The sequence below is a fragment of the Anneissia japonica genome, unplaced genomic scaffold (assembly GCF_011630105.1).
Source record: "Anneissia japonica isolate Jap-2015-1 unplaced genomic scaffold, ASM1163010v1 scaffold7370_len818893_cov191, whole genome shotgun sequence".
In the NCBI taxonomy this organism is placed as follows: domain Eukaryota; kingdom Metazoa; phylum Echinodermata; class Crinoidea; order Comatulida; family Comatulidae; genus Anneissia; species Anneissia japonica.
Window position 1 is genome coordinate 746,302 of NW_022687459.1, and position 10,294 is coordinate 756,595.

General features: G+C 35.5%; 1 protein-coding gene across 1 annotated transcript; it reads right to left on the reverse strand.

Annotated features, from left to right (window-relative positions):
• Positions 1-595: 595 nt before the first annotated feature.
• LOC117118994 (tetratricopeptide repeat protein 12-like) lies at positions 596-9,753 on the reverse strand. Its single transcript, XM_033263771.1, has 15 exons — positions 9,599-9,753; positions 8,253-8,401; positions 8,042-8,066; positions 7,548-7,747; positions 6,700-6,892; positions 5,963-6,151; positions 5,547-5,711; positions 4,826-4,997; positions 4,240-4,332; positions 4,054-4,117; positions 3,807-3,941; positions 3,001-3,174; positions 2,160-2,264; positions 1,920-2,019; positions 596-1,363 (listed from the first exon to the last, which is right to left on the reverse strand). The coding sequence occupies exons 1-15, from the start codon at positions 9,666-9,668 to the stop codon at positions 1,074-1,076; spliced, it is 2,124 nt and encodes a 707-aa protein (XP_033119662.1). The 5' UTR covers positions 9,669-9,753; the 3' UTR covers positions 596-1,073.
• Positions 9,754-10,294: the final 541 nt, after the last annotated feature.

Sequence of the window (10,294 nt, forward strand, 5' to 3'; positions counted from 1 at the left end):
TTTTTGTAAAATTTTATGACCTTGTTTATTAAATAAGGTAACTCAAACTATGACAGGTGACATGCTATTTGGAGCTTACTTAAACCTTGAATGTTGGGACTTGCATATAGCATCGTAGGCCCATTTCATCGCCGATATTTTACAAATGTTAGATATTGTTTACATTCACCTTTAATAGGACCACAGTTTTATCAAAATAAAAAGTCTGTGTTTGGGGTGGAAAGTGTAGAGTAGTTGAAGGAAAGAGAGAATAATTTACTCCCAATGTGATATGATGTTCTACAGAATAATGTATAAAGTGTTTGTATTGTAAATATTTACATAGAAAATCAATGATTATTTATGTGTACACAGCAGTTGGTATTACGTGAGTAAAGATAGACGCACTTTGAATTGTACGACAAATCCATCTCTGCTCTCTGTGAGCATTTGATCAACTATTGACTACTCTCTCACTACATGTTATTACACTCATGCACAGACTAAAATAAGAGAAGATAGTTTAATTAGTTGTTCTTATCCATGCTGTTGTCTATGTTTTTTAAAAAATAGTGTACTTCAAAGTAATTGAAACAGAATCTCTAAAGCCCTTTGCAGTAGTCCTGAACATCTTTATTTCAAACTTTAGAAAATCCCATCTCAATGACTCCCATTAAAAAAACAATAATTCACAACTTATAAATGTTAATTTGCTCAAGCAGAAATAATTTGAGAGATCTGGTCAACAGAATAAAGGAAAGGCAGGGCAGGTAGATATCAGGTGATCACTGATGCAATAGTCATTTGCAGAGCAAGCCCTTCGTCCTTTCATTGGTTATCAAACAATAGATGGCCAAGTTATCTACAGACACTAGCTATGATTGTACCAGCATTAACAGACTGGCAGAGGTTCATGGTTCAATAGCTGTCAGTGTAATAACAATGCTTCATATACCATCATGAAGGCTGTCTATCATTCATTTCTAAAGTGTCTTTAGCTTCGCAGGATATTTATAACTACTGTATATCAATGTATCTTGGAGACTGTCTATTTATCCATCTTTTCTGTAGTGTCTTTCGACATGCATCAGATGTCACGTATCCACATACTTCATACAACTATGCAGTATGCCTATTCCTCCTAATCCCTGCAGTGTCTTTAGGTGTTCTGGACTTGTGGTTGCTAGCTTAGCAAGCGTAATGGCACAGTTCTGTTTGATGGAAGCGTTAGTGGTGTCTGTCTTTGTGAGCAGTGTTTGTACTACATCAGTACTGATATTTTTGCTACACCCTGGCTCCTGTGCACAGTGGCCAATACATAAGGCTGCATTGGCTATCATCATATCATCTTCACTATCCAATAGATGTACCAATCTAGTTAAACCTTAAATAAAAATATAACATAAATGCAATATATGAATTACAGTAATTGTACCATTTGTATTTCATTCTAGAAATTTCATGAATAGGATCAAATATTAAGTTAAATCAATGATTTACAGACATTTTACTGCAAAACTACCAGCCATTGTAAGGGTTTATGCTGAAAATATATTTCATTTGGGAATTCGTTTACTTGCATCTCACAAACATACAAACATACATTTTATTTTGATTCACATCCAACAGTGGGATGCCCGCCTTTACGAGAATGGAATACATGTAACAATGACAAAACAAAGAAGTATAAAACAAGTAACATGGATAAAAAAGTCAGTAAAATCCTATTGAATCAATATAAATATCATTTAGAATGTAAAAAAACATAAAAAACATTAATTTAAAACTTCATATGAATGGTATTATTGATGTGTCTGTTAATCTTTCAATTCTAATTTCCAATTGAAATCTAAAATAACATAGATATGGGGCCTTTTTAGCATAAGAGTCTCCAAATAGTCTTTAAAGGAGATGTTTTATATATAGAAGATCAACAATACCTTTATCTTTCCTGATAATTTGTTTTTGTGCTTCACTGTTGTTTTGAGATAAAACAGTCAAACACTTGACTGCGTACTTTTCACAAATGTCATCATTACCCTAAAGAAAATCATGAGAAAGTTTATAACAAAATACTGATCATGCAATTTTCTGATTAACAATATTCATAAAACAAAGTTTGGTACTGTATGTGTGTGGTGCCTGTAGGTGTAGGTAAGTATGTGTGAGGGTGTCTGTACCTGTATAATTATGTTCATCATTACATCCACTATACCATGCTGGACACAGTAATCAACAGCAGTAGGCGAGTGCACCAACGCGCGGCTTAGTAGACCACATACACGCTGAGGATATAAAACAACAATGTAATTATAAAATTAAAATAATCTAATTCAGAGTTAAAGGAAATAATAGCACCTACATTAAATTGGTCTGTGCATGTTAATATATGGGAAAACCACACAAATATAGCCAGAAAAAATAATAAAGAAATAATTAAATAAAAGTAAACTACTTTACAGAGAGAAAGACAAATGTTGTGTGAATAGCTGCATAAAACTCTGTCCAGGCTATCAAATTTTTTAAGACAAAAAACTGTTGTATGCCCATATATAGTCATGATGTACCTATATATGGTCATGATGTGATGTCATCATGACCATATTAAGGAATGCCACATGTTTTTGTCAAATACAATTTGGTATTCTGGACCTGTGTTTAAGCCTGGCAATATATATAGTGGCTGGGGCCCTGTCAGAACTTGAGAAAAATAACAAGACAGCTAAGTTGTAAAGTTTTGATGAAACCTGTTTGAAGTGTTGATATGTATTGGTATGTATTGGATCTATACTGTATCAACTTACAGTATTTATTAGGGCTGTTTCACATGATTTCAAGTTGTTAGATGTTTGTAAGTGTTTCGTTATTTTACATAATTCTTGACTCAAACCAACGCTTTTGCATATGTTGTATGGTGTGCAATTTCAGAACAGACCCATTACTCTCTGTAAACTTTAATTTATGGTAGCAATGTACTGCTTTCCGTGTGTTACTAGAAAACTAAACTTATGATTTACAAACCAGTATTAGTTGAGGATTCTTGCTGCTAAGAAGCGGCATGACGCAGACTGCAAGCTGAGGTGCAAGCTGGTGCTCGGCGTGACACTTCTCAAGGGCTAGGTTCATCAACAATCCAAGTAGTGGCTCTAACACACTTTCACTTGCTTCACTGTTTGTCTTGCTACAGTGCTTGGTCTAAAGAATCAATCAATCAAGCTTCATTCAATACATTTATTAGGTAACCTATTCATCTTTTTTTCCCCTGATTTTTATTTCTTTTCTTGTCCATGCGATCCACTAGTGGGGTCAGGGATGAGTCACTGAAAGTGTCCTCCTGTTAAAGGCAGAATCAATAATAAATAATCCCATAAGGAAAAGCTTTTAAACAGAACTTGATGTGTAACACACTTACCATGTATAAAAAGGTTGCTAGATAACAAGGTTGCTAGGTAACAGAGTTGAAAGGTAGCAGGTTAGTGCAAAAACAGTAGGATGGCTGGATACCAGTGTTGTTTGGTAACTGGGTATATATGTATACCTGAGCTAATTTGTAGCAGGGTTAATCGGTACCACATTGGGTACCACATTGCTGATATCTCCCAAAGTTGATTTACACAAAGGTTCTTGCATTGATGTGACATGGTTTGTTGGGTGCCTGAGTTGGGGTTGATTGGTACTGGTGTTAATTGATATTACAAATTATGGTTACCAGGTTTAGTGTGTACCAGGGCTGAAAGGTACCAGAACTGATATGCAGCAGGGTAGTGGCATGATCATGGCTGTATTAGCATAGATAAGTAAGGTTTACAGGTGGTTTGGTAACTTACTAATATTGTAAGGCTAGCTTGCCAGAAACTCTTATCAGCTGACATCTGTCTCCTAATATGGTCATCATGTGCCATGTTTGAAATGGTTGATATACAAGATGGCAACACAGCTTCACTTACTGCCTCGCTGTGTACCTACATACGTAAAAAATAAGACATAGATTTAAGCACCATGAAACACTGTCATTTGGCTCCTTATTAATTAATGATATTTAGGAGATATGAACTTCAAAGGTCAAATACTTACAAGAATTTCTTCAAATGCTGGCAATAAGTTACTTTTCATTTCTACACGTACAAGAGATAAAAATCTGGAATATATAAAAGTACATGAATAATATTTGTTCTAATAGCAAATGGTAGTATGATAAGCAAGTCTACTGGAGAGCATTTATAATAGTATTAATATTCAGTGACAAGAATTGCCTCTTACTGTTTCTCGAGGGCTAGATTGTTTAAACTCTTCATTGCATTCTCTGCCCCTTGCTGAGAGATCTGCACACAGCTGATCAAGCCCAACATCAACCTATCAAATGGAAGCAGACACATTAATAGTCACCCAAACATCAACCTTACCTGACATGTTATGGGTGCCACAGGTGGGTGAAGGGAACCAGGGACCCCCAAAATTTTATATTTTAAAAAAAGGTGAGAAAATATAAAACTAAAGTAGTGATGTTGATGCTATCACACAATCGGGGGTTATGCACCTTCCTCCTCCACTTCATGTTTGCGCCTGTTCATCAATTAAATGAAGCACATTGAGACAGTTTTTACTGTGGAAGGTGCTAATAAAATACATGACCACTGACCATACATTCAAGCTTAAACTGAGAGTGCCATTTTTGGCCATTTAGGTGCCATAGACATACAATTTCAGATCTCTCCACCTATACCTTTGGCCTAGAGTTGATTGCTACCCTAGGTCCACTATTGCTTGCTGTCCCGAGTTGCTAGCTACTCTAGGCAGGACAGCACTTTAGGCCAAGAAATTCTAGGCCACAAATAACCTGATTTACCTTGATATATCCAGTTTTGATATGATGGTAGACCTTGCTAAGCTTGTCTGTGACAACTGGAACAGGAATCTGGCACACTCCTCCTTCAAGGCAGCACAAGTGGCAACCTGGAGGCTGTTTAGCAGGAAGTCATGAAAACCCTGCAGCTCTAATAAATACTTAGTATTTACATCTGCAACAGAGTGTGAAATAAAGAAACTCTAGATTCAAAAGTTTAATTCAGAAATGTTGCGGTGACAAAGTATAATGTAATTACTAAACAACATATTATTAATTTACACCCAACTCAGTGGAGTATTACAAAAAGGTGTGAGGCTGCTCATGTCTTCTTATGTACTTCCACTCTGGGGCAATGTAGAGGCTCAGTGGGTGACATTTAAAGGGTGTATTGGATGTTGTTTTAAACATTCTACTTATTAATGAGTCCATTTGACCGTTTTTACGGCCCATGGTTGTGGCAGAAACAAAGCCGATTAATTAACATCGTGGGGGCCCTTGTGGAAAATGGTCCATGTGTGCACATTAAAGAACGCAGTCCAATTTTCGGAATAGAGTAGAGGATTGTCTCCCGGTGTACTGACCAATTCACCACTAGAACGGCCCCGCTGGAAATAAGTCTCAGGACTTTAGTGGGTTTCCCTTGATGCATATCACACCGGAGAAATCCAATCCTATCCAATAGATTTTCTTTAAAGTTATGTACCGTTCAGTTTGTAATTACCATGTTTAGAAGTTGCTTGTATGCATACTTGTACAGTGGCTCTGGCAAGTTCCAAATTCTCCTTGTCCTGACTTGTGTGAGCTTGCTGAATCTTCTCACTCAGGTATGATTTTTTAAATAGCAGTTCAAAGCCAGCATTGGAACGGAACAGTGTCTTAGATGTATCTTTGGGTAAAATGATTGAACAGTTTTCAATTTCCTGATTAGGAAATAATTAATTTTTTGTACACTTGTTTTTAAAAGACCAATGAAGTTCTGTATTTTTTATTCTTTATGAAGTAAATAAACAAAATACAGTTACAATGTAAATGATGGTAGGCAGAATAATAATAAAATAGAATGAATCATGTATTAGCCTGAAAGAAGACAGAACACAAATTATGGATTAATCTAGCACTTTACAATAGAATATTTACCATTGTTTATTTGAACTGCAAGGAGTTGCAAGCCTCCTTGGTAGTAGATAATTGGCTTGTCAGGCTGTTTCAATTTGTTAAGCAGCTGCAGCAGGTTTGAGGCCTGTATCTCTCCATCAGCTACCACCTTCGATGCTGCCTGCTCGGCCTCTGCTGCTTCCATAGCTAAGCGAGCTTTCTTAACATAATCTACAAGGACAGAGAATAAAATTTTAACCTGAATATTTACTAAAGCCCTGTATATCCTGGTCCCGACCCTTTAACCTCACTATTGGATAGGCTTATTTTCATAAGACTTCTACGAATGGATACCTTGTTCGAAGCAAGAAATCAAGTTGTCTTTATCCAGTAGCGCTCATATACTTTATTCGTGTGGGAAACTTTTAACCTATGTAACATATACACTCATGGTGTGTCTATATATGGTCATGATGTGATGTGATCATGACCATATTTAGTCATGTCACATGTTTTGTCAAATACAATTTGATAGTCTGGACAGGGCCTAAAATGTTTTCAACAATAAATGTACAATAATTTTTTTTTTTAAATTTATTTGTTAGGGTTTTTATGCTTAGAGCTCATATTTGCTTTGGATACTTTTTCCATTTGACGTTGTGTATCATAATGGTTTACTTATTTTATTGTATTGTTATTTAAGAATTTTGAAAAATGGCAATAAAATTATTTGAAATTGAATTGATGTAATATAAGCATGTAGGGATTGTACCACTCACCATTCACTAGCTTTTCTTGTTTTTGGTTAACTTTCAATATTTCTTGGTAGGTTTCGATTGCCTTTGTGTACTGTAACAGACTTAGATGTGCATTGCCTTTGTGAATGTAAGCTTTTGTGTTCTTCTCCTCAATGCGTAAAGCAGTGTTGCAATCTTCTATAGCAGATTCGTACTGACCTAATTTGTTATAAGCCTGAAAAATAACGGAAACCAGCAATTAACTTTCATTAATCATTTTTATAAAATTTGAATGATTTGACAATATTGGACAAATAAAATTGAATCTGAAAGTATATTATCAAAGTAGGAAGATAGCAGAAAGAACATTTAGTATGTGGGGGTGGGGGGGGGGAGTAATCGATGGATTCAGCATACTGAGATAAGCTCACTGATATCAGATCTTTAAAAATGATAAAAGTCTTAATTTTCACTTGGTCATGAGGCAACAGATGGAAACCCTGCAATACCCAAAATTAATGAATAAAGTATTCAAAACGGCTAGCATTCTCTCATTCATTCTCCCAAGGAATCTGACTGTTCAATGACTTCATAGAGATAACTCTGTTTAGTAAATTTTTAAATTTAATAATCAAATGTTTAATTGTTGTGTGTAAATAATACAAATTTGAGTTGTAACTGGTAAAATATAAACTTTCATAAAAATAAATGAATCAAATAGTAATAACAATAACAAAATATTCTTGACGGTTTGCATGACGAGTATAAATAACAAAATAATTAAACTTCTGGTACACCATGTGTAGTATGGTTTTGGATGTAAAACCACTGACGTTTCAGTGAGATAACAATAACAATATGAATAAACACACTATTATTACAAAAACTACCTGGGCTCTGTTGGTGTAGAGTACCACCATGTCTCTGAGGCAATCAAGTCCTTGTGTATAGTATTCGACAGCCTTATTGAAGTTGCCTGCCTTGAATTCAATGTTACCCTGCTCTTTCAACTGGGTGGCCTGTTTGGTTTTGAGCCGACGCCTTTGAGCACGCTCCCTGGCATCTGCCTCAACAGATGCCATAAATGCATCTGAAACAAATGATTGAAACAATATTTAATAAATAGTTACCTTATTTACAAAAACAAGAACTATATAAAATTACAAAACAATATCAATGATAATGTTAAAAATAATAAATTTAATGGGAATGGAAATGAAGAAGGAACAAAAGAAAAGATAATAAATGGAGAATGAATAGAATATAGAAAAAATGGAATGAACTGAGGGAGTAGACAATGTCATTAATGAACAGATTTAAAGATGAAATAGATTGAAGAGGATATAAAATAATGAAAAGAATGTAGGTTTTTCAGATACCGTACCTTGGCTAATTCCTTGAGGGTTCTCCTGAAATAAAAAACACAAACATGAAATTACATAAAACAATTGTGGTAATTGACGAAAAGGCCAAAGTTTTAAGTGACAAGTGGTATCCAAGATAAAACTTTAGTATAAATGTTTTTATCAATTAAAGTACTAGTAATTTTAATGATGACACATAAGAATCTGTTCACAAGGCAAGCAGACAGTTACTTGTTTTGTTGGTGTTCCATTTATGATTGTCTTATTGATACTGGAAGTAGTTTGTTCACTTTCTGTCTCCTTGAGCATCTTATCAGCTTTTGATAATGCCATATTTTGTTCGGATTCATCACCAGTGTTCATTCCCTTAACAATCTTATCTGTAAAAAATAATAATCAAAGAAATAATTATGATTCAATTATTTATGAATGATATAATCCACTTCAGTAGTGTCTCACTCACTATTTACATACAGCAGTCCATACTGTGAAGTTCTTGCGCAGATGATACCTCAAAATACTACATAATACATTGGTTACATATTAAGATTAGGTCAAAGCCTAATTGTCAGCAAAATCTGAGAGGAAATTGGCATTTATTTTCCGAAATGTGCAAACGGATTTCTTGGCCCAGCTTTTGCACAGAGGATATATTCCCTATGCAGGCCTTACTTTACACTCTAGCTCTGTAATTATATCATTAAAATTATTTCAACAAAGTAGGAATGAGTTGTATTAAAACTTCAGCTAGCTAGAACAGCTAGTTAATTATAGGTAGCCATACATGGGATAATTTCCCTGTTGGCTTAAGCAGCAATCGCATGGGACTTATTAGGTAAAATTAAATGACTTAGTTTACCCATAATAAGTCCAGTGCGAACAACCCAGGAAACTTACCTCTCATGTAACTCACCCAAGCAGCATGGTTAGTTTAACTGACTCCTGTTTGCACAGCAAAACTAACCGATAAAAATCTATGATGTTAATTACCTTTACCAGTCTGTTGGGCAACCACATATGCGTGCAATTTAGCACCCACATCATGGCTCAGTTAGTTATACCATGGCATATCATATGGTATTACTTAAAACTAATTGCGCCAATTAATCCAAGTTTAAACAACGGTAAGATTTACCCATTGAAAAGTTTTCCACAGTCTTGTTTGTTTGGTAAATCTTCCATTTTTTAAATCCAGTGTGACTGCTGCTTTAATTTATGGTATATTAATTAATTAACAATGATAGACATGTGCCTAGTTATCTACGACATAGACTATGCCTTGCCTAGGCTGGCAGTACTATAGTACAGTAATTAGACAAGCCCAGCCGGCCAGTCAGAAAAAGGGAAGTCAGTCTTAGTAGTAGGCCTAGGACCAACAACTAGTAGTAGCAAAGTTTAGCCACCAGGGCAGGCCAAAATCTAGAAAGCGTAGGCCTAGCTAGCAGTATGTGTACACTATATATCGATCGGTATGCTATAACAACAACTCCCGGACCCTGGTATGCCTTACTAATGGGCCTAGGCTCCTTTACTTTTCAGGCACTAGACAGCCTATTATGTTCATATTTTGCACTAACCGATCTCATCAACTTTTGAAAGAAAATCATTGAGAGAAAGATCATCTTCTTTTAAGTTTAGAGGATCCATAATGAAATGAATTATAAACTCCACACTGTTGTTGGTTGCCGTCGTGCTTAATGTCAAATGTCACGCAAAACAAAGTTCTGCTGTGTGAAGTACCCATGCGTTCCACAAGGCTAACAACGCGTTGACTATTACAAGTTGATAAATGCGAGCTCCGCTCGCGCGCCCAGTACTGTTAGTCCACCGGAAATACGGATTTGACTGGACAAAATTGCAACAAAACGTTTTATGGTCTAAATATAAACTTAATTATATGTAAAACAACATACTAAAAGTTTACCAAAATAGGACGTACATAAAGGTGTTTTTTATAACCAAAAGTTCAGCACTATTTGAAAGTAGACTTTTACACGGTACGTACTGCGGTTTTCAAACTTTTCTTGATTATGATTGGTCAACATTTAGGTCAATGTAGGTCATATCTGTTTGTTGCCGGAAGAGTGAGACCCGCGTGCGAGTTTCGCGATCGCGAGGTTTGTTGTGCGAATCCCGAATATATTTTTTCCGGTTTACAGGAATTACAGAGCTATAAATATTGGAAATTAATTGGAATCATACCAGAGTTAGTTCATGTATGATCCTGACAAATTTTGTTGTAAAGTCTAGGCCTGAGGCCTTATACACATCTA

Coding starts and splice junctions, on each gene's coding strand:
- LOC117118994 (XM_033263771.1), bottom strand. CDS start 9,668: ATGGATCCTCTAAACTTAAAAGAAGATGATCTTTCTCTCAATGATTTT. Junction 8,067..8,252: donor ATGGAACACCAACAAAACAA/GTAACTGTCTGC, acceptor TTTTTATTTCAG/GAGAACCCTCAAGGAATTAG. Junction 7,748..8,041: donor CCCTCAAGGAATTAGCCAAG/GTACGGTATCTG, acceptor CATTTGTTTCAG/ATGCATTTATGGCATCTGTT.